Here is a 20,822-nt window from a genome sequence, read left to right as displayed (position 1 = left end):
GATAAGGACAAACTGGGCCTATGTCCAGGACTGGTCAGACCTGTATGTGTGGGAACTGCTCTGGCTGAGAACTGCCATCTAAGATGGACTAAGCAATCCAAAATCACCACACCTTTTCTAGACATGAAGCTGTTACTATGCACCAAACTACATGTAAATTAATGTGTATGTTTAACTATGCAGTTACAGTTTTACTAGTCTACTACTACTAATGATCTTTGTACTGCAATGCCACATTACTCTGTATTTGATGTCCTATACTGACTAAGTAGTCAATATGCAACAATGCTACCAAGACAGTATTCATAGTCATTTATGTAACATGTGTGCACACGCAAGCATAGATACATAATTTTTCATGAAAGATTGCTAAGGTAAATTATGAAGATGCTCTTTGGGATGAAAATGAGGCACATCTAATGCGCTGTGCTTCATAATAAAGCTTAACCCCCTGTATCACATTACATACTACCAAACTGAAAGAGGACTCAGGACATAAAAGAGCTACTTTTCAAATGTTCCACGACCACACATAATCTAAGCTTCTATGATCATACTGAGATTAACACCCACACACACACACACACACACACACACACACACACACACACACACACAAACACACACACACACACACACACACACACACACACACACACACACACACACACACACACACACACACACACACACACACACACACACACACACCTGATGCAACTATACTAAATGTATTGGGATGGGAGATGACCTTTGATGCACTACCTCAGGCAAGTTTAAATAAATGAGCAGTTCAAGTTTGTGGGATTTTTGTTCACTGTCAGAGGCACACGTCGAACAAAATCAATTATTGATTTCAAAAATAACATCCGGCAAGATACAGTACACTTCTGTGTACTATGCGGGTCTTCATTTCCCCAAAAGTTGTCCTCTCAGCTGGTTGGCTTCTCAGCCTCTTATTTGCAAAGAAACTGTGTGCTTATGTGCAAGTGTGTATGTAAAAATAATGTGTAATGTACAGTGCAAGATAATCTGTTAATAAATTCGTATTTGTTATTATAGAGTTATAGCCTGGAACACAACACAATGTAAAGTTCCAACCGCTAAAGTATCAAATATACATCTAGGCCCTGACACACCAAGGAGATCGTTGGCAGTCAGTCATGGATCGGCGTTGGCACGAGGAATCTATCTGATTGGCTATTCAGCTTAAGCGAATTAGTACAAGAAGACAAACGACTGTGAGAGCGCACACAGATGGTTCCTTTCATTTTTCATCTTCATCTCATCTGAACAATCCAATAGAGCTGTCAAAACTGGCCAAAAATGAAGTTCGAAGGTGCCTTTTAAAAAGCACATAGGTGCGACCTATTGGAATAGCTATTTTTGCACATTATGTAGCTACATAAGAGGGCCAACGTACAACCAGATGACGTTACATAACTAATGTTACTTGTGCTAGACTGACAAGTGAGCTCCCTAGCAAGCTAGCTAGCCACTAAATTAGTAAAATATATCAACTTCATGTTTTATTCACATGCTCTTGTCACATCGTAGGATAGCACATTGCTATCGCCAGATGAGTGACAACTGTCAATTGTTTGGCTCATTTTCTGTAACCAGTGTAGCATTAAGGTACCCTGAAAAGCCAGAGTTCTCACGAGAGCACAATATGAATTTGCTCAGCGAGTCACTCTGGCATTGAGTAATGATGCTCATTAACTATGCCCTTGTACCCCTGCTGCACCAATCACATCGGTGTATCTGATACAGGCGGGCCAGAGGTGAGCTAAACAGATGACGACAGTTTAATCTACCAGTTAGCTCCACTGGTAGCTAAGCGTATGGGGCTCTGGATACATATTGTTGTGATTGGTCGTAGTGTTATCCAATTGCGTGCAGTAAGATTTTCAAATGCATGCTTGGTGCCGCCCCTCGAGTTGGGCCATTTTCATTACTCAGTGCCAGACCCTTAATCTTTCGGATTTTGGTCTGGATTTCCAGGCTAGCATTAAGGCATGTTGGGTGGAATTAGCAAGTTAACATTAGCTGAATAGCCAGCGGCTGCAGTGGCTGCAGCAGAGCCCTCTGTCCCTCCGCTCGGGCATCTCCACTCCCCACTGCAGGGAGACTTCTTTGCAGAGAGAACGGATGACAGCCCGGAAGATGGCCACTCTGGTTAGCCATCCCGGTGTCTCCCCAGTGGGGAGTGAAGCAGAGGGACCCTAGGTACTGTGCTAATTTGGGAAAACGCTGCAGTCTTTGCTGTGTGTTCAAGTGCAGTTTTTTGGCCAAGACAAAGTCGACATGGGTCGCCACTGGTTCTTGGCCGTCTGCTTGGTTTGTCAGGGCCTTTAGTGAACTTACCAGAACTTAGTGTTTTCTCTGCCTGCTGCAGAATGAACCATTTGCATTCCCTGACTCTGCAATAACACATGACAACTATAGCTATCTATAAGCCCATTTCTAAATATAGGCCAGTGAGAGGAGCTCTGCAAATCTCTGTATTGAAATACCCACTTGGCTCGGCTAAAGAGATACAGAGGCTGGGCCTGGGACAAGTGTAGAGTGGCACAAGTTGGAGCTTTGGCAGTGCATGGAGAAACGTAAGAGGGAGAGACAAGGGTGGGCGAGTGAGAGGGGAGCTAGACAAACTAGAAGAGAGAGAGAGAGAGAGAGAGAGAGAGAGAGAGAGAGAGAGTAATGATCTACACATGGTTTCATGCTGGAGCCTCAACATAGTAACCATAGACACATGCTGGGGCCTCCTGGGACTCATCAGCAGGACACAGCTGTGAGCTGGACAGCAGAATTCTATTAGCACCAACAATGCACACATGCGCTTGAAAACACAGTCACGCACGCACGCGCGCGCACACACACACACACACACACACACACACACACACACACACACACACACACACACACACACACACACACACACACACACACACACACACACACACACACACACACACGGTCTGTATTCTAGATTAGCCATTTGGAAATTTGACTGTGTTTTGGCATGCTACAAACGACACAACACACAACCTTTTACCCTCCAATGGACCTACTACTTCCCTGTGATGGCAGGTCTAGAATACACATAGGTTGTAAGAGTTTAAACAAATTAGCCAATGAGCCGAGACAACTTTCTATGGGATCCTTACAGACACAAAGACTTTTTTAAGACACTGACAAGCACACCTCAAATCTTCAAGGGGTTAATGTAATGCCTGTTGATAATAGCGAGTCTAAATTTGTATCCTTACACATTGGCTAGTCTTCTATAATGTGAAAACCACACAGTACTGGTTTCATAGAACACAAACACATGTATCCATATAGCAACACAAACACACACATTAAACTAAGTGCATACATGCGTATACGTGATGACAAGCCCATTACTTCTATGTGGAGGCAACCATATATAACAAATTATACCAAATGAAGCAGCCAGTCCATGAATTAGTCAACGTCAAGTGTAGCACCATTCTGATCCATGTGGAAGCCAACGGAAAAGGGGGGGGGGGCTAGGGTGCAGCCAAAATTAAAGCCTTTGAAATCATCCTTTTCTGGACAGCCCAGCCTTAGTCCTCAATAACAGCTCTTAATGAACTCTGGGTTGGCAGTAAAGCCTGAAGTGATACCCCAGTTACACACATGCTCTGCTTACGCTTATTGCTTACACTTATTTGTGTGCACAACTGAAGCCCTTTCTTTGCACTCTAACTCCTTATACTGTTGTATCCCTCTTTCTGCTTCTATCTCTCTGCGAGTGTGAAATGTTTGTCTAGCTAGTGGAGGTAGTGATTTAGTACTGCTAAGAATGATGACTCTGCCAGAGGGGCTGGCAGGGCACTGTCTCACTGTCATACACTTACTCCAGCCGTGGGGGGAGGGAAGGATGGAGGGGGGAGAGAAGTAAAGAAGAAAAAAAAGGCAGAGGAACGAGAGCAGAGAGAGAGAGAGAGAGAGAGAGAGAGAGAGAGAGAGAGAGAGAGAGAGAGAGAGAGAGGCTTGAGGGAAAGAGAAACCACCGTCTTTTATGGAGACCAATCCTCCAAGCCTCACTGCCTAGGCCAACTTTACAGGATATATTGGACAGTTCCACACTACCCTGCCCCCCACCCCTCCAACCGCTCTTTTCTCAGCTCTTTTTCAAGCTCCCCTCCTTTTTGGTTTCCAACAAGGCAAGCCTTTAGCCGAACTCTAGAGAGGTGTAAAAGTATTACCATGTCAACAAGTGCCTTTTACTCTAACCCACTTTACGCACACAGGCTCCGGCTCTCTCTCTCACACGCACGTGCGCGCACACACACACACACACACACACACACACACACACACACACACACACACACACACACACACACACACACACACACACACACACACACACACACACACACACACACACACACACACACACACACACACACATAAATGAGCTAGCACAAAAAATTGGGGTCAATCATCTGCAAGAAGGACCTTACATACACTGTTCCACAGAGTGTGCCAGAATAAGTTCAGCAACACAGAAAACTAAAGCCTGTTCTGTACAAAGGACCTAGAATACAAAGGAGAAACCCTTATCCTCACATTCTGGAAAGAAGAAACTAATGAGCTCTTTGGGATGATAGATTAAGTGACATGCAAGTACTGCATCATACAGTCATATGCTGTTCACACTCTTCTCATTCTCTAAACTAGGCTTCAACAGGCCTGGAAACTTCATCAAAATGTGTTAAAAGGAATCAGTAAAATTATTCCTATGAAAACAAGAGAGAAAACGGCGGAGGAAGAGAGCTCTGATGGGTGAGATAGACCCCAATTTCCCTTTACAGAACTTGTGGTCTCTTTCTACCAGTTCACAGTGTACGATGGGGGCAGGCTTACGACAGCGAGAGAGCAGAAAGGAAGAGTGCAGAGAGCAAGAAATAGCATGCAAAAGCACAGATTTCTAAGGGGAGGGAGAGAGGGAGGGAGGGGTAAAGCAAGTGGAGAGAGAGAGTGAGAGACAGAGAGAGAGAGAGAAGTAGCCCTGCCCAGTTGCCTGGGGAGAAAACTGCTCTGCTGCTGACTCAGGACTCTCTTTGTTTGACAATGCTCCCTCACTCTTGCTCGCTCTCTCTCTCGCTCTCTCTGACACACTCTCAAACTTACTCGTCTTTTTTCAAACACTCAGTCACCATCTTTTCTCATGTGCACATGCGCTTTCTCTGTCAGACTCCTGCCAATAATTTCACTTTGACTTACTTTTCATCTTCTCTCCTGAGTAACCCTCCTCTGCTGTTTTTTTTTTCCACCCCCTATGTCATCTATGCGCGTGTCTGTCTCTGCTACTTCTGCTGCCGTTCCCTTCTTTTGCAGCAACATTTTTCTATACTGTACTAAACGTCTCCTTCTAATGTGATGAACATAGATAAAGGCTTGCAGTCTGATACATCTACAGTGGTTTCTTTTGCCTTTTCATGCTCCACTAAGAGTGGTTCACGATCAGGATCAGAGCTCTGGGCCGTTTTATTCTCTTCCAGCAGCGACAATTTCCAGATGTTGGCCGGCCAGTGGTTGGCAGCAAACTGCCAGCACCTGTTCTGGCAGTTTGCTGCATTAAGGTATATGCTGACATTAGGGTATATGCTCCTTAATGATAGTGGGGGGGAAACGGTTAGAGGGACTAAGTCAGAGAAGACAGGGAAGCCTGAAGTCTGGCAATTAAGGTGAAGCATGGCATGTCATAGAGGACGAGAGTCTACGACTAAGAAAAGAATAACAAAAGACCACAAGAAGACTGGCAGACTCACGGATAGTCAAGAGTGATAGACTCCCTGAGAGAAAATAATGGTTGGCAGCTATAAGGATAGCAGACAAAGATCCTATAGAGAATGAGGCTGCACGTTAAACAGGGAACGGAGGAGAAAGAACCAATGGTGATTCCAGCTGGACATGGACCCATTCCCAGAGTGGCAAAGCTGAGCAAGGCTTACAAAGACCCTAAGGGGACCCCCCGGACTCACCCAGAAAAAAAGGGAGGTAAAGAGGGCCTTGGGGAAGGCAGGAGGGAAAGGGAGCAAAAAGGGGGAGCACTGATAAGCACGAGGTAGCCCAACACACCCTGACACAGAAAGGAGGGAGGCATGTGCAACAAAAGGAGGAGAGAGGGGGGGGGGGGGATTTATACTTTACACTACACTACAAAGGAAAGCACGCTTGCATCTCATAGACAACGAGGAAGGGAAAAGATGTAGCGCAATCTCCCACTTAAGTTCATACCGAAAAGCTGTTGGACCAATGAACTAGCACAAAGCACTCAGGATGGATAGACTAATAATGCTAGAATGCAGTTTTTTTCAAAGACAGTTGAGCTGGCAGAAAATCACAGCTAGAGATAAGAAATCATAGATGGTCATGATATATAAGGCTTATTTGACAATTGTATGAAATATCAGGCAGCATCCACAAGTAGATACCAGTGGTTTCACACTTTCACAAACCCCACTCTTGAATGCAACGCTACCATTATGAGCAATAACTTTGATGCATGATTTATGACTACTCATCTCCCAAAACTGTGTGAGGGTGACAGCTGTTGTCACATTGTGAAAGGAAAACTGCAAGTAATTACACCGCTAGGAAAGCAGACATTTACACGTCGGTAAGTAATAAGGCTCAGTAATAGGGTTCAACAATAAAATCTTCTGATGATCCGTACTAGGTAGCCTGTGGTTAATTATAACATACAAATGGAGGAGTAGAAAAAAGAGGGGCGGAGAGGGGAATAGAAGACGTACACTGGCTGTGTGACAGGGACCTCGATCGTACCAGGGCTAAGCTCAGCCACGTTTCAGTAAGACCTCAGTTAAAGTGGATCAGGCCAGGGAGGGGAGTAGTAATAGCTAAGCTATTTGAGACCTGGGTCTAAGGCCACGTACAGATCTACATTAGCCCTGCATTAAAAAATGCAAACCAGCTCATTCATTTGAATGAGTCAGTTAAATGCAGGGGGCGTCTGGCAAAAAAGTTGAACCAGGCTCAATTTTTGCCACAACGCTATGCGATGTCATCCGGCAAGGCGCTGCGGTGGCCTGCGTTGTTTTAACGTTGCAAAAAGGCTGTTTTCGGTTTGAATGCCCGCTAAGTCCAGAATGAGCATCAAACCAAAAGGAAGGATGGCGAAATACAAAATCTGGCCATCATTACAAAATTCTGCCCTGCTTATGTGACCTTAAGCGAAATACTGAACTTTGATCAGCTCTTGGAAAAATGGAGTGAAGTTTGCATCTGTCCCGTTAGAAAAGTAGAATTTTCTCTTTATGTATTATACACATTTCTGAAACACTGACCAAAGAACATCTACAGAACTTAAGTTACATAAATAACATGATCTCTCATATAACCCATAATTGTTTTAAAAAAGAAACAAGTAACAAAATCAAGTATTGTGCAAGAATTAGAAAAAGTAAAACCAAGCAGCTATTATATTTATGTATGTGAGCATGGGTGTACAGTGAAGAGAGAAAAAACAAGCGCAGTGAAGAGAAGGGGGAGGAAGGGGGAGGCGGAGTGAAAAAAGCTAGAGGGTGCTCGCCTGGCACAATGAGTCCTACTTGTTAGCCAGTGACAGTGTCAGGGATCGTGACAGGGTCCAGACGCTAGACACCAGCTGCAGCGCCTCGTAAATAGACTGCTGTCTCGCAGGCACATTCGCACGGCAATGGTTGCACACACACGCACGCGCGCGCACACACACACACACACACACACACACACACACACACACACACACACACACACACACACACACAGGCATGTGGGCACATGCATATACTATGGCAGGCACACAGACAGACACTGACTTATTGTCTCTCCCAAATCTTGTAAAAGGGACAGTGAACCTCTTTGTCTTGTGTCCTGTTAAAGCTCCTGTGGAGAGAAAATGTACTCCGCACACAAAAACTCCAAACTCAACAAAATTGCAACAAAATAATTAAACATGTATTAATAATTCAATAATATTTTCAATAATAACTAAATGTAAATGCTCTATGAAACAGAACAAACTTTGTGTTCTTTCCATGTGTGGCTTGCTGGAACTACAAGACTAATCTTTCCCAGTGCTTTTGCCTCAATGTAAACTTTGTGAGTGTGTGTGTGTGTGTGTGTGTGTGTGTGTGTGTGTGTGTGTGTGTGTGTGTGCGTGCGTGCGTGCGTGCGCTCTCCCTCCCTCCACGGTGATAATGAGGGGGGTAACAAACTACATCTGCCCTGTGGTGCGTGGAGAAAGAAAATGTGGAGGAGAAAAAGGGAAAGAGTAGGAGAGAGTTGAAAGTTTAGGGCGAGAGGAGAGCCGAGCTGGACGGGAGGTGAAGGGGTTAAATGCGCGGGACCGATCCTGCTGAGCAAGCAGCAATACGTTAAAGTGCAAGGTTTCATTGTAGCAGATACAGAATGAAACTCCTTCCCATTAGTCGCGCTAGTAACTGAAAAGACTCTTTGCACTGCTTAACCCTTACCGCGCCGCAAACAAACCACAGCAACATCACAGGTAAAGCCCCATATAATTGGGAAACAGCTTCTATGTTTGTGTGTAAAATGCACATGCACAATGAGGTTACAGTAATTATAGTGCAGTGACCAAGTGTGCATACGTATGCAAATTTAACTTTCACTAACTTGATGCGTGAGGAGTGTATGTCTGAATTTGCACATAGAATTTAGATGGAGTGACCTCTGGAGGGGGATTTTCTTCCATCCCTCCTCCCCCCCGCCCCATCCTCCTCTTGAGTAAGCATCCCACGCCATGCTATAGTACACACTGTCTCTAAGGAGCTTAGGGAGGAGAAGACAAGCATACCCTTCCTCCACTTAGAGCAGGGCAGAACCATAATCATCATAATTATCAATCAATTATCATCACACTGTCTTAACCGAGACACACCACAGTAAAGCATGTGGTGCAATGACGAAACAATGGAACCAAAAAAAAACAACACGTAAACAAAACCAAAATGGGAGGACGAAAGGTGAATCGGGTCATTACAAAAAAATTAAGCAAAAAGCAAGTTGTACTCAGTTCTGTCTGTTATAGTTTTAATAGCACAATAATTTTTATTTTTGTTTACACAAAAGGAAATGGATACAAGCTGGCTTCATTTGAATGATTTCATCAGCTCACGACTATAATCTGGCAATATTCCCAAAAACCAAAGGAAAACCCTGGTTCAGGAAACCAAAAGTAATTGTAAAAGATAAAGACTCCCTATGGATGTTTATACTGTCTACACAGTATATCAATGTAAACCGCTCTAAAACACATACCTTACACCTCTGGAGAAGACATATGTGTTGGCTCAGACCTCTCTCCAGCCCATTTGTTTTAGTGGTCCAGAAAAAAAAAGCCATTTGATTCTAATTAAATCAAAATGGAGCATGAAATGCCTGGTGATCAGCACACACAAACCTAGCCCTGGTTGTTTGTTTTCATTACAACAGGTCTGAAATGGCAATACACAGACATCTCCACGTAAACTCAAAGGAGCCCTCAACGCCCCATGAGGGCAGAGAGCAGGGAACGAGTAATATTGTTCCTGGCCAAACGCTCAGCAATAATAAAACAACAATTACCATTCATCATTCTCTCATTTCCCCTCTCATTACAACTCCAGTTACCATCAGCACCAGGTAACAAGAACATGTGGCATGCAGCCTAATGTGGTTTACAGAGATGAACAATGTATAGGAAGCACAAGGCCTGTATTGAGCTACACAATATAAACCATACTGCACTGGAAAGAATTGACAGTCTATACCAGATACTGTATGTTTCAGGGACTACAAAGCACAAATGTCACATTTGTAGAATTAACAACTAAAATACACAATAACAAATAAGGGGCTTGCAATATGTGGAAAGTTCAGACACAGCCTGAATGTTGTTAGTTCGGGGGAGGGGGGGGGGGGTCAATGACATGCCAAGCAATATTGGTGTTTGTCTGAAAGGTGCAATATATTTAAAAATCTCAGCAACCAAACATTTCAATACTTTTATTGACAAGCTTTATCGCCAGATGTCAAAGTACTGAGCTGCTGCAACATCTTTCACATCTTTCAGTTTCTCTCATTCTATTGGAAGAGGGCACACAACAATTCAGAAATAGGTAAAAGGGTTTTTGTTCTTACTCCAGTCTTGTCACAGAGCCGCAGGGTGTTAAAGGAGCCCACGGCAAACACCTCTCCATCTGGAGCCCAGGACAAAGAGGTGACCGGGTAGTCATGAGACGTCGAGGAGTAAAGCAGACGACCAAAGCTGTCCCATACCTGTTGAGGGGGGACGTGATTTCAAAGGTTAAAAAAAAAGCAAAACAACTTAAAACACCAAAAAGACGTCTAAACGTACACTCAAACACTGCCCACCTTATATTTACAGTCTTCTCCACCTGACAGTATGACGTCATTGACTGAATTCCAGTCCACCTTCAGAACAACCCCATCATGAGCCTTCCACTAGAGAGAGACAGAGCGGAAGAGAGAATTTGTATGTCAACACAACATATTGATGCTATCCATACATAACGTCTCCCATTGGTTGAAGAGAAGTGGGAGAGATCTCCAATAAATGCCTGCACTTTTACTGAGTCCATAAAAGAGATAACACACAAAGATAATGATAGGCTCCACAGAGAGTAGCATTTATTCTTGCACATAGTTACATGTTTATGAAATGTTTCATATCAGCCTAACTGAGAGCTAACTCTACATCATGTGTTTCAATGTAACATGTGTTTCAATGTAAGCTAGTGACAGTGACAGGCAGAAAGCCTGTCACTGTCACTAGCATTATCTTACTATGTTCCTATCTTGTTCCTGTTTGCTCTACATGCTTACACTCTATTTTCTATTTTTTTGTACCCCACTTGCTCACTCCATGCGCCAAAAGGAGAACACACGTAAACACATGCACATGTGTGTCGTGTGTATCTGTGTCTGTGTAAGCCAGGCGATTTCCAACCCATATTGAAACCTGGTTGGCTGACGCACATCAACCTATTCAGATTGAGCCTGCATAGGTTCAAGATGCATCACTGGATGTGATGCGTGTGCTTGTGTCTGCATGTGTGGTAATAGCTGAGGGAGAGCAAAGGGTTGAGAAGGCGCACATTAAACCCTCCACTGTTTATCTAAGGTCCCAGGTGGTATTCGGCTTCAAGAAGAATAATAAACAAATGTATACATGAACAAGAAAAATACTCAACGGTGTGCAAGGTCCTCGGCGCTGCACCCTCCATTAATGCAGAAGCACTCAAAGACATATAGATCGATTTATAGCATTTTTACTCATTGCAAATCAACGAACCTCAAGTTTAATTTACAAAGGCCTGAAAAGAGGCAAAGGGCCCAGTGATGTCCGGCCGCCGGGCAGATCAAACTATAAACAAAAACCACACATGAGATAAAAATTATCATGCAAAGACATCGACGACGGAAAAGAAAATCCCCATCCGATACTAGATACGTGGCACAGCAGATAATGAATGTAGCTACAGAGGCCACAAACTCAGACAAACACAAAACACTAAGCAAAACTGTAGTGGGAGTTGTAGGGATTTGGTGTGTCTATACTATAGTGTTCAAAGTGATAAGTGATATTTTATTGAATCAGATCAATCAATCAAATTTTTCTTTACTTATTACGCAGTAATATGTTGGAGTGAGTGTGTGTATTGTTGTTAATTCATGGATCCAATGGGATCTCCATGTGATTCATGTTATAACGTTTGATTGATTTGATTGATTTTATGTCCATTGCCGTATCCTTTGAGTCAGTAACAGAGTCAGTTACAAGGTAATATTTCAAAACCATGACATATTGAATCTGAAGTGAGCCTTTACGAGCATCAAACCCAACACCATTAACCCTGTTTTCAATGAGAACCTGAGGTACGTGATCAATCGGGAATCAGCAGCCATTAATGTGACAACACAGTGTAGGGGATGCATGCATAACAAATGAATGTGCTCTGCTTTGTTGATTCATTTTTGGGTGATTGATCTTATTTGGATAACAGTGTCACAGATTTGTTTTTGTTTTTTTTACTTTTTAAAAGAATAAATAAAGTATTCATTGTACCTGTATGACTTTGGCGCTGGGTTGCAAAGGCTTGATGACTAGCTGTCTTCCTGATGTGTAGAGGATTCTGTCTGAGTCAGGACCCCAAGCCACAGAATACACAGGAGAACCTGGAAGATGAAAGTAAACAGAAGATGAAGAGAGATTGTTGATATTTCAACTCAACACCCAAACAAATATACCCCCTGCCGTCAGTGCTCCTTCAGATTTACCATCCCTCTCGCTCCCAGTGCCTCTCTCTTTACACCTTGCCTTTTTCCCTGTCCTGTGCACAAGCATGAATGGAAAAGTGTTGTGAGGCTCGGTCTGAGCCACTTTATTTGTTTCCCATTAACAGAGCCAGGGATGAACAGCTGATTTCGTTTTTTCAGTGCACAGCAGAACAGACAGCTAGCGGAGCGTGAGGAGATATTCGCTGAATGTGACAAAAAGTGTATTGCATTAGAATCGCAGACTCCACCTTTAATCTAAAACCAAGAGCAATGGATTGGGCTTCCACGCGCAGAGACTTTGACTCTTGCTTGATGTAATAATTAAAAGATGTAAAATAAAATTGTGTGTGTGTGAATTTCTCCCCCTCTCCTTGACAAACTAGGAGTTGGTATGAACAATGGCTCGGGGATACAGCAGTGCTAATGGTATCATATTCCCTCGGAGCACTCACCTCATTCAGCCTATGGAAACGGCACTTGCAGTCTCACCACTTGAGAAAACCTGTCTAACCTCTACAGCAGAGGCACGAATGTGTGTACTTACGTGCACATGTGTGAGGGAAAATATGTGTGTGTATGAGTTGGGTTGCGGCTATGCGCTTGTGGAGGAGAGAGGGCCTGACATTTAACCCCACTCCAGGTGCATGTGGTTTCTCACAAATGCCAAATGGTCACGTGATCTAAATCTGACGAAGGAGATGGTTGGTTTGAGGCAAGTTACTTTCTCCTCCCTCTCGCTCACTCACTTCCAACCTCTTCCTACAGCTCGCTCTCTCTCTCTTAAAATGGGTCATAGTACCCAAGAAGAACAGCCTGCTCCTGTAGTGAGTGAGTGAGTGAGTGAGTGAGTGGAGTGAGTGAGTGAGTGAGTGAGTGAGTGAGTGAGTGTGTGTGTGTGTGTGTGTGTGTGTGTGTGTATGTGTGGAGTTCTGAAGAGAGGCAACACCTGCAGTGATCTGAGTGCCATGTGGTGGATGGTGTGTGTCTGTGGCAATGCTACTATATGCAGGTGTTCTACAAATCTGTAGGTCTGTTGAGCAGCCCACCACCCAGCAGCTCATTCTCTAAACATCCAGCTAAGGAAAAATTTTCCTAAATACTGGGGCTGAATTGCTGTTCTCCTGCCAGGTTTTCCACAGCACCCGTCATTCAGCAGGAGTGTGCCATCCATTTCCCCAGAAGCCAAAAAAAAAAACATTCAATAAGTCAAACTGCACGAATCAATTAATAAGTAAGTAAGACATCTGTAATGTCAATGACGGATAGAGAAATGTATCATTATGAGTCGTTTTTTATGGCTTTTAATAAAACTCCACTCCTATAAAGCTTTGAAACTTTATGGCAATAAAAAACATAGAACTCTGCTTTTGGTTGTACCCGAGCACAATTACATTCTAATAGCACACTCACACTCACACACACCATACACATCGCACATCTGAGGAGAGAAAAACACATTTCCACCTTGATTGTCATTTCTAATTACCTGGCTCGAGTAAAAAGGCAGCTTCAACACAAAAGCAAATCTTGCAGATCGCTCAGCGTGTACATGTGAGGTGCATGCTCATGAATGAATTGCCCACACACATACACTTTTATAAGTAAAGACTATTATCAATACAAAATGTTTGAATGAAAATCTTAAGAATAAAACCATACAACATGTAAGGTGTGGCTATTCATTTACCATCTGGGACCACATGTAAGAGTGGACTTGCAAGGCTCCTCTACAGGGGCGGTTATTCTGACTCTGGTATCAAACAGGAGCCAGATGAGGAGGTGAACTTGTGTCTAAAAGCATTAGGAGAAGGAGAAGGCTCCCCTGATACACATACATGAAACTGAAGTTCTGTGTGCCTGGTGCTCTTGATCAGGTCTCTGCTTCTTGCTCTTTTTCTCTCAGTCACAAGTGGCACTCTTTGAGCCAGAAGGTCCAAAAACAATCAGTATTATACAGTATGTGTGTGTGTGTGTGTGTGAGTGAGTGAGTGAGTGAGTGAGTGAGTGAGTGAGTGAGTGAGTGAGTGAGTGAGTGAGAGAGAGAGAGAGAGAGAGAGAGAGAGAGAGAGATGGAGAGGGTGTAATTGGTGTCGTACTCTGTATGTTGTGTTGTGTTTACTAAATGTCTGCAGCTGGTTGGTTAGAGACTAGCTTCACACGGCTTCTGTTGCTGCCTGGCAGCTGTTGGATGGATGTGACCTGCTTCAAACTATATCGGTCTTTCTCACACTGGCATTCATATGATATAAATCAAGATTTATATATTAACTCTCATATTGTTTACCTTAATTTGACTATTCAGTCTTTCAAGTATTTTTATTAGGGCTGGGCAAGTTAACGCGTTATTATCGCGTTAACTAATTAATTAATTAACGCCAACAATTATTTTATCGCGCATTAACGCAGTTTTTATTATTTCTTTTATTATTGTAAAAGTCTGTTGCTCACAGGCTTTTATTTTGTAAAAGTCGTCTGCTGACTGCTGCCGTGCTTACAGGAACTGGAAAAGAAAAGAATTGGCGGATAAACAAACCAACAAACATGGAGAAGGGTACGGAACTTTTACATGGCCATTTTCATTTTAAAGTTCTTCCAGACGGCGCAGTAGACAGAACCAAAGTTATTTGCAACCACTGCAAAGTTGAATTTTCTTATCACCGGAGTACTTCCAGTCTGAAATATATCACCTAAATGCAATACACACAGTTGATACCAGCAAATCATTCAACGAAACAAACGTCGGCAGACTACGTTAGATGCAGCGTGTGGGAGAAGTATAGATAAACAAAGGCAAGAGAAGCTAACAAATGCCATAGCGAAGAGGACAGACTGCAGACCCATTACTGTTGTGGAGGACGTCGGTCTGAGAAACATTCTGAGAATCGCAACAAATGACGGCAGGTATGAGATTCCCTCAAGACGCACCATCACAAGAAGAATACACCAGTTGTTATGAAAAGGAGAGGACTGCAAAAGCGACAACTTTACAACGTCTCACTCTCACTGGGGACTACTGGACATCACTGGGTAACCATAATTACCTCGGAGTTACAGTTTTAATGTTATGATTGTGGCTTAGGATTTTGTGGGCAGTTATTTTATTTATATATATATATATATATATATATATATATATATATATATTAAGAACAGGATAACATGAATGCCCTGGCAGTGGAAATAAGCTTTAATTTTGTATTTGCTTTGATTACATTGTTTAAGCTGAGATTTATACTAAATATATTTATTAAACTGCTACTGTATAAACAAAATGCTGATGTTAAGTGTTTGCAGAACAAATGTTATGGCACGCACTTTCGTTCATATGGCAGAACATTTAAAATAAAATTGCGCTATACACTACTTTTGAATTCATTATTGGATTTTGCGTATAACAATGTGATTAATCGCGATTAATCAGGGAAATAATGCGATTAATCGCGAATAAAACTTTTAATCGTTGCCCAGCCCTAATTTATATATGGAAACAATCGGGAATCAGCAGCCATTAATGTGACAACACAGTGTAGGGGATGCATGCATAACAAATGAATGTGCTCTGCTTTGTTGATTCATTTTTGGGTGATTGATCTTATTTGGATAACAGTGTCACACATTTGTGGCTTAAAATCAGGGAAGGGGTCTTTTAGCCTTACCTTGGCTGGCTAGTGTTGAGCGTAGCATCCCACTTTTTGACCAGATCTTGATCTGCCCATCTTCTCCAGCTAAGTGATTAGATAAACAGATGAAATGGATACATGGATATAAAGTTTTTTTTTTTTTTTTTTTAACAAATTCACAAAATAAATAGTCATAGTCAGTCAGTTCTATAGCAGGCTAATTAAACAAGTGTTAAATAGCAATGAAAATATGTATGCCCCTATCATCTTTACCTGTAATAAGAGCAGTCCCATCATAGTTCCATCTTCCAGCCAAAACAGCTCCCTTGTGTGCTTCAACACTCTTCTCAATGCGCCCTATCTTGGAGGTCAGGTGGAACTTCCCTGTAAAGAGACAAAAAGAGGCTTACTGGATGGCAAATCCACACTCAGGCCTGATCTGGGTGTTTACAGTCTATAATTCCGGAACACTACCGTCTGCTGTAATTCTCTGTCCACTATGTGGACGTCTTCTACAGAGACCGTGGTTTCATATGGTTTAAGTCTGACTTTTTCAGGTTGCTGCAATGGGACAAACTTTTTTTCATGGCCAATCCAGAACACCAGTGAGGAAAAAATAGCGTTTCTGTTGGTTGAATTAGGGCAATTTTGCATTTGCTAGACACGAAGGGTGATCAGGCATGGAGACAGTTATTGAAGACGCTAGCCTAACATATACTTTGTGGCAGTGTGTATTAAAAAATTCTGAATGTTCTATGTAATTTCTGGTGGCCTAAAACTGCAAATCAGCATGCTGCTGCTCTCTCCCATTTCTAAATTTGGACATCCCAACAAACGTGGATGTTACTGGTCCAGCAGGTAGTGAGTATAACAGGCATGTACAGCTGTACTGAAAAGCTTTTTCCAACAAAAAAAACTCCAACTTTTTAATATAAATATAAATTTCTATTTTTTATTTACATATTCACTCACGTCAACAGTCCTCACCTGTGCAGCCAAACATTGTGTGTGCAATGCTTCTGTGTGCCGATTAGTTTGTTTGCTTGTTATCTGGCAGATGCTTTTTATGAGAACTTTTAAAGACAACATATCAACCGTTGGCTATTTTCCTTCTATTTATATATGGTTTGTTTCTTTGGGACAAGTCTGCTTCCATTCCACACAATATACTTTCTGATAGAATGCCAAATGCCAAGCATCTAAGCTATGCAATTATGCTTCGCCAAGGGGACATATTATGCTTCCCAAAATAATAAAGTATAGTTATTAATTTGATGCTTAGAATATTAAATCATTAGATTACAATATTTAGCTTTCAAAAGCAGGGACAAAAAATACCACCATAAAATAATACACAAAACACTATTTTTCACAAGGAAAAAGGTCAAACTGCACTAACCCTAACCACTATACAAAACTAATTTAATATTCTGGCATGGGAAAGGGAGGCTGACTAATCAAATAAAGTTAGGAAAAAGCCACAGTGTTAATACAGAGTCCTCCCACCCAATAAAACCCTGGCTGTTTCTTTTTAACTAGGCCTATATCATACAGATCTCTTAAATTTTTTAAATATCCTGTACATAATCCAAACGTAAAAATATTTGACATCTTTCAGTGCACACCAAAGTTACAAGAAATAAAATTGTGTAATTTTCATGTTTTGTTTTCAATGAAAAACAAAAAACGTATTGAAAAAGAATAACGATAGAAATACTGATATTTGTTTAACTGTAACAAGGCAGAAAGCAGAAGAAAGTTGCAAAAGTGAATCGTAACAGAGTTTTCACTACTCTCTAGTCTGCCAGAGAAAATTGCTGCTTCAGTTTGTGGGTGTGTTTATGCAACCCTACACTGCCATTAGTGTTGTGACCACATATTGCCTGCCATAAAAGTAGATCCATATTATGTGTGTTTATATCTAATATAGGCCGAAGAGGAGAAATAAGAGGCCATGTGGATGCACGTCACACAGACTCTGTCGCCAAGTTTAGTATTAAAAGTATACAGATGCAAAACAAAAATCCACCTTTAGTGATTTGATGATGAAAACTAGAACAGAGACATATTTACTCTTTTCTGTTATACTACAATCCTCTTCCTGAAGTTAAAATTCTGTGAAAATTTTAAACTACAATGAAAACCTCCTGAGTTGTAGCCTAATACTTCCAATGTCATCCTGTTAAAAAAAGCAAAGCCTAAAAACCAGGCTGACGGAGAAAAGACCTGAGGTTATTGAAATTATTATATTTAGTAAGTTCAGTTAGCATTTGACAAATGCTATTCTACATCAACATAATGTTGTCCAACTCATTTTATTTCCCTGTATAGTTATGACTAAATACAATCACTGATCCGTGTCATGTGGATGTTAACTAAATGAACATCTTGTGAAATAAAACTGACATAATTGATTAGATGAGTAAACTCAGAAACAAAGCCCTGTAGCCCACTGGCAAGATTTTAGGGAATAAAGAGACTTGCCATCAGTGCTGGTGAGGACAAAGATCTCAGTCTGATTCTGTTTCTTGCCACCAACGGTCTTGGGGAACCAGTGTAGGTCAATGGGGTACATCTCCTCGGGCAATTTGACAACCAGACTGGTCTCACTGGTCAGCAGGTTCCACTTGAGGATCTGGTGGTCCTCACTGCATGAGTACAGCTCATCTGCTGTGGTCCAGCCAACACAACTCACAAGTTCCTTATGTGATCTGCTGTTAAGGAAAGTGATCTAGCTAGGTAAGTTATTATTAGGGTATGTATTTTTTAAATGATCATATGAAATGCCATGGTAGCTTCTGCAATAAATTGGGTCTTCTGAAAAAAGAATGAACAGATTCTAGACTTGGTAAACTATTAACGCTGTATTACTTATAGTGGTGCTAATAATAATGGTAACAATAGCAATGTTTTTAAAGTTGTGTTGCATAATAAACACTTGATCTGTACAGGAATACAAGTATAAGGCTAGCTAGATAGCTAACGTCATCATAAAAAGGATATGTTTGGGTTCCTGTAGCAGCGATGTTTTCAATCTCATGGTGGATGTTTGCTCTGTTGAACCCTAAACAAACAAGACATTTTCAGTTAGTGGCAGTAACTCATATTAAAGCTCATTATATCACACCAATGTCTAACGAACACACAGAAAGAAACAATATATAAGACCAAATAAAAACTATGAACCATACCCTGTAGATTAGGCGACTCAGCTGTTGTCATGCTCTGGTAGCTGTAACGGTGAATAAATCAAGCGTCTGCAGTTGCTACGGTACCTGCCACCGTTGCTAACGTGAATCCTGAGATGTCCCCGAGCCTTCCCTGCGACTTGAATGCTAAAGTTAACTTGGTTTTCTGGTTAAAACACACATCCTTCTGTCGTTACCGACTTTATTATGGGACAACTCCAGCAAAAGGTGCATGAATAGTCATTACAGTACAGTGCAAGCCTATCCATCACGAATCAGTCATTTCTTGCTAACGTTATTTTGGCTAACCTCTGGTAGCCATGTAATCTGGGTCATAGGAAGCTGAAAACGCAAGTTATCGCGAGAGTTGCATGTATCGCTTCCTTCTTTGAAAACGGATATTTCGAATTATTTAAAAGTACAAATGACAAAAGTTAAATAAATGTATGTAACAGGACTTATTAAAAAACGAATAAACTAACATTAATAGTTGAGCCATCGAACAATATTTCCTGAAATGTTAACTATTCTTCCGGGCGGAGCTTCGTTCTACTGTAACCAGGCAACCGTTTGAACACGTAGAGACAGGCTTTGAATCTGAAAATAATCTTACATAATATATAACATTGTCAAAAATAAGTATTGTTATTTTGTGCGTTTTCTCGTCTGACTATTTGTGTCATATGGTTATTGTTTGTGTGGAGCTGGAGTGAGGCGGAGTTGGCTTCGTCCCCTTTTTTGAATTTTGTGTTTTTTTCCTTTGCCCTTTGAACGTACCATGGTGCCTTGCGTCAGTTTGTAACGAATTTGGTTCGACAGCACAGTTTAGGCGCCATTTACAAGTTGGAGTTTTCAGGTAGGAGAGCGACTCGGAATGACACGGGGCTAAATTTTGTGGATTATATTTGTCAAATTTTGGATTAACGAATACTTTTTCGAAATCGTGTTTTAGCTCAGAAAGGAAGACTCTTGACAGACCGTGCATATATTGTGGAAGGTGCATTCAAACATTTTAGCTGTGAGTAAGTTAGCTAATGACTGGGTTCCGTCTATTTGCTGAAGTGCAGAACGTTAACGTTATACTGTTAACGTTAGTTTCAAACCAGACTTAACCTTAACAACACGTTAACTTGAGTTTTAACATTAGCTACAGTGGAACACGTAGCTGCTGATCGACGTTAACAATACTCTGGAGTTTAACAAGAGTTGATCGCTTGTTTGCCTTGTATTACATTTAACGCAAAATGTGCCTTTTCGTTGACACACACCCCTAACAGTAGCATGTAACGTTAACTTCTACGAGTGTCTAAGCTAACGGTAATGTTAACGTTGCAAATGACTGCTAAACTTTGAGCTACAATACCTTTGTCTGGTTAGCGTCAACTAATTTAGCTTTAGTCAACGTTATTCGGGCAATTGCTGTTAAGCAACCCTTTCAATTCCAATAACTTTTGAGTAACGTTAACGTGTCCACAACGCAGATATCTCTGCTAGTCAAAGTTAGCCAATAACTTACGTTAGCTTTGCTGCGTCATTTCATATCACAGTTAGCTAACGTTACAGCTGGTACTTGGCTAGTAAGGTGAAAACAGCACAGTAACGTGGCAAAGTTAACTCTAACGTTACGTGTTTTTTTTTTATCAAGCTAGCGTTTCTCATGTAACGT

At 41.7% G+C, this 20,822-nt stretch overlaps 1 protein-coding gene across 1 annotated transcript in view; it reads right to left on the bottom strand.

Moving 5' to 3' along the window:
- ift80 (intraflagellar transport 80 homolog (Chlamydomonas)) overlaps window positions 1–19,607 on the bottom strand; it is a 39,571-nt gene extending 19,964 nt beyond the window's left edge. Inside the window, exons 1-8 of the mRNA XM_039825567.1 lie at window positions 19,160–19,607; window positions 18,972–19,032; window positions 18,453–18,674; window positions 16,242–16,352; window positions 16,005–16,073; window positions 12,137–12,246; window positions 10,423–10,512; window positions 10,189–10,326 (exon numbers count right to left, since the gene is read on the bottom strand). Of these exons, the coding sequence (XP_039681501.1) occupies window positions 10,189–10,326; window positions 10,423–10,512; window positions 12,137–12,246; window positions 16,005–16,073; window positions 16,242–16,352; window positions 18,453–18,674; window positions 18,972–19,008 (777 nt within the window). The 5' untranslated portion in view covers window positions 19,009–19,032; window positions 19,160–19,607. The remainder of the gene's footprint in view (window positions 1–10,188; window positions 10,327–10,422; window positions 10,513–12,136; window positions 12,247–16,004; window positions 16,074–16,241; window positions 16,353–18,452; window positions 18,675–18,971; window positions 19,033–19,159) is intronic.
- Window positions 19,608–20,822: the final 1,215 nt, after the last annotated feature.

The sequence above is a fragment of the Perca fluviatilis genome, chromosome 2, assembly GCF_010015445.1.
Source record: "Perca fluviatilis chromosome 2, GENO_Pfluv_1.0, whole genome shotgun sequence".
In the NCBI taxonomy this organism is placed as follows: domain Eukaryota; kingdom Metazoa; phylum Chordata; class Actinopteri; order Perciformes; family Percidae; genus Perca; species Perca fluviatilis.
Note: the sequence above shows the minus strand (reverse complement) of the source record. Positions and strands in the feature narration are given on the sequence as shown.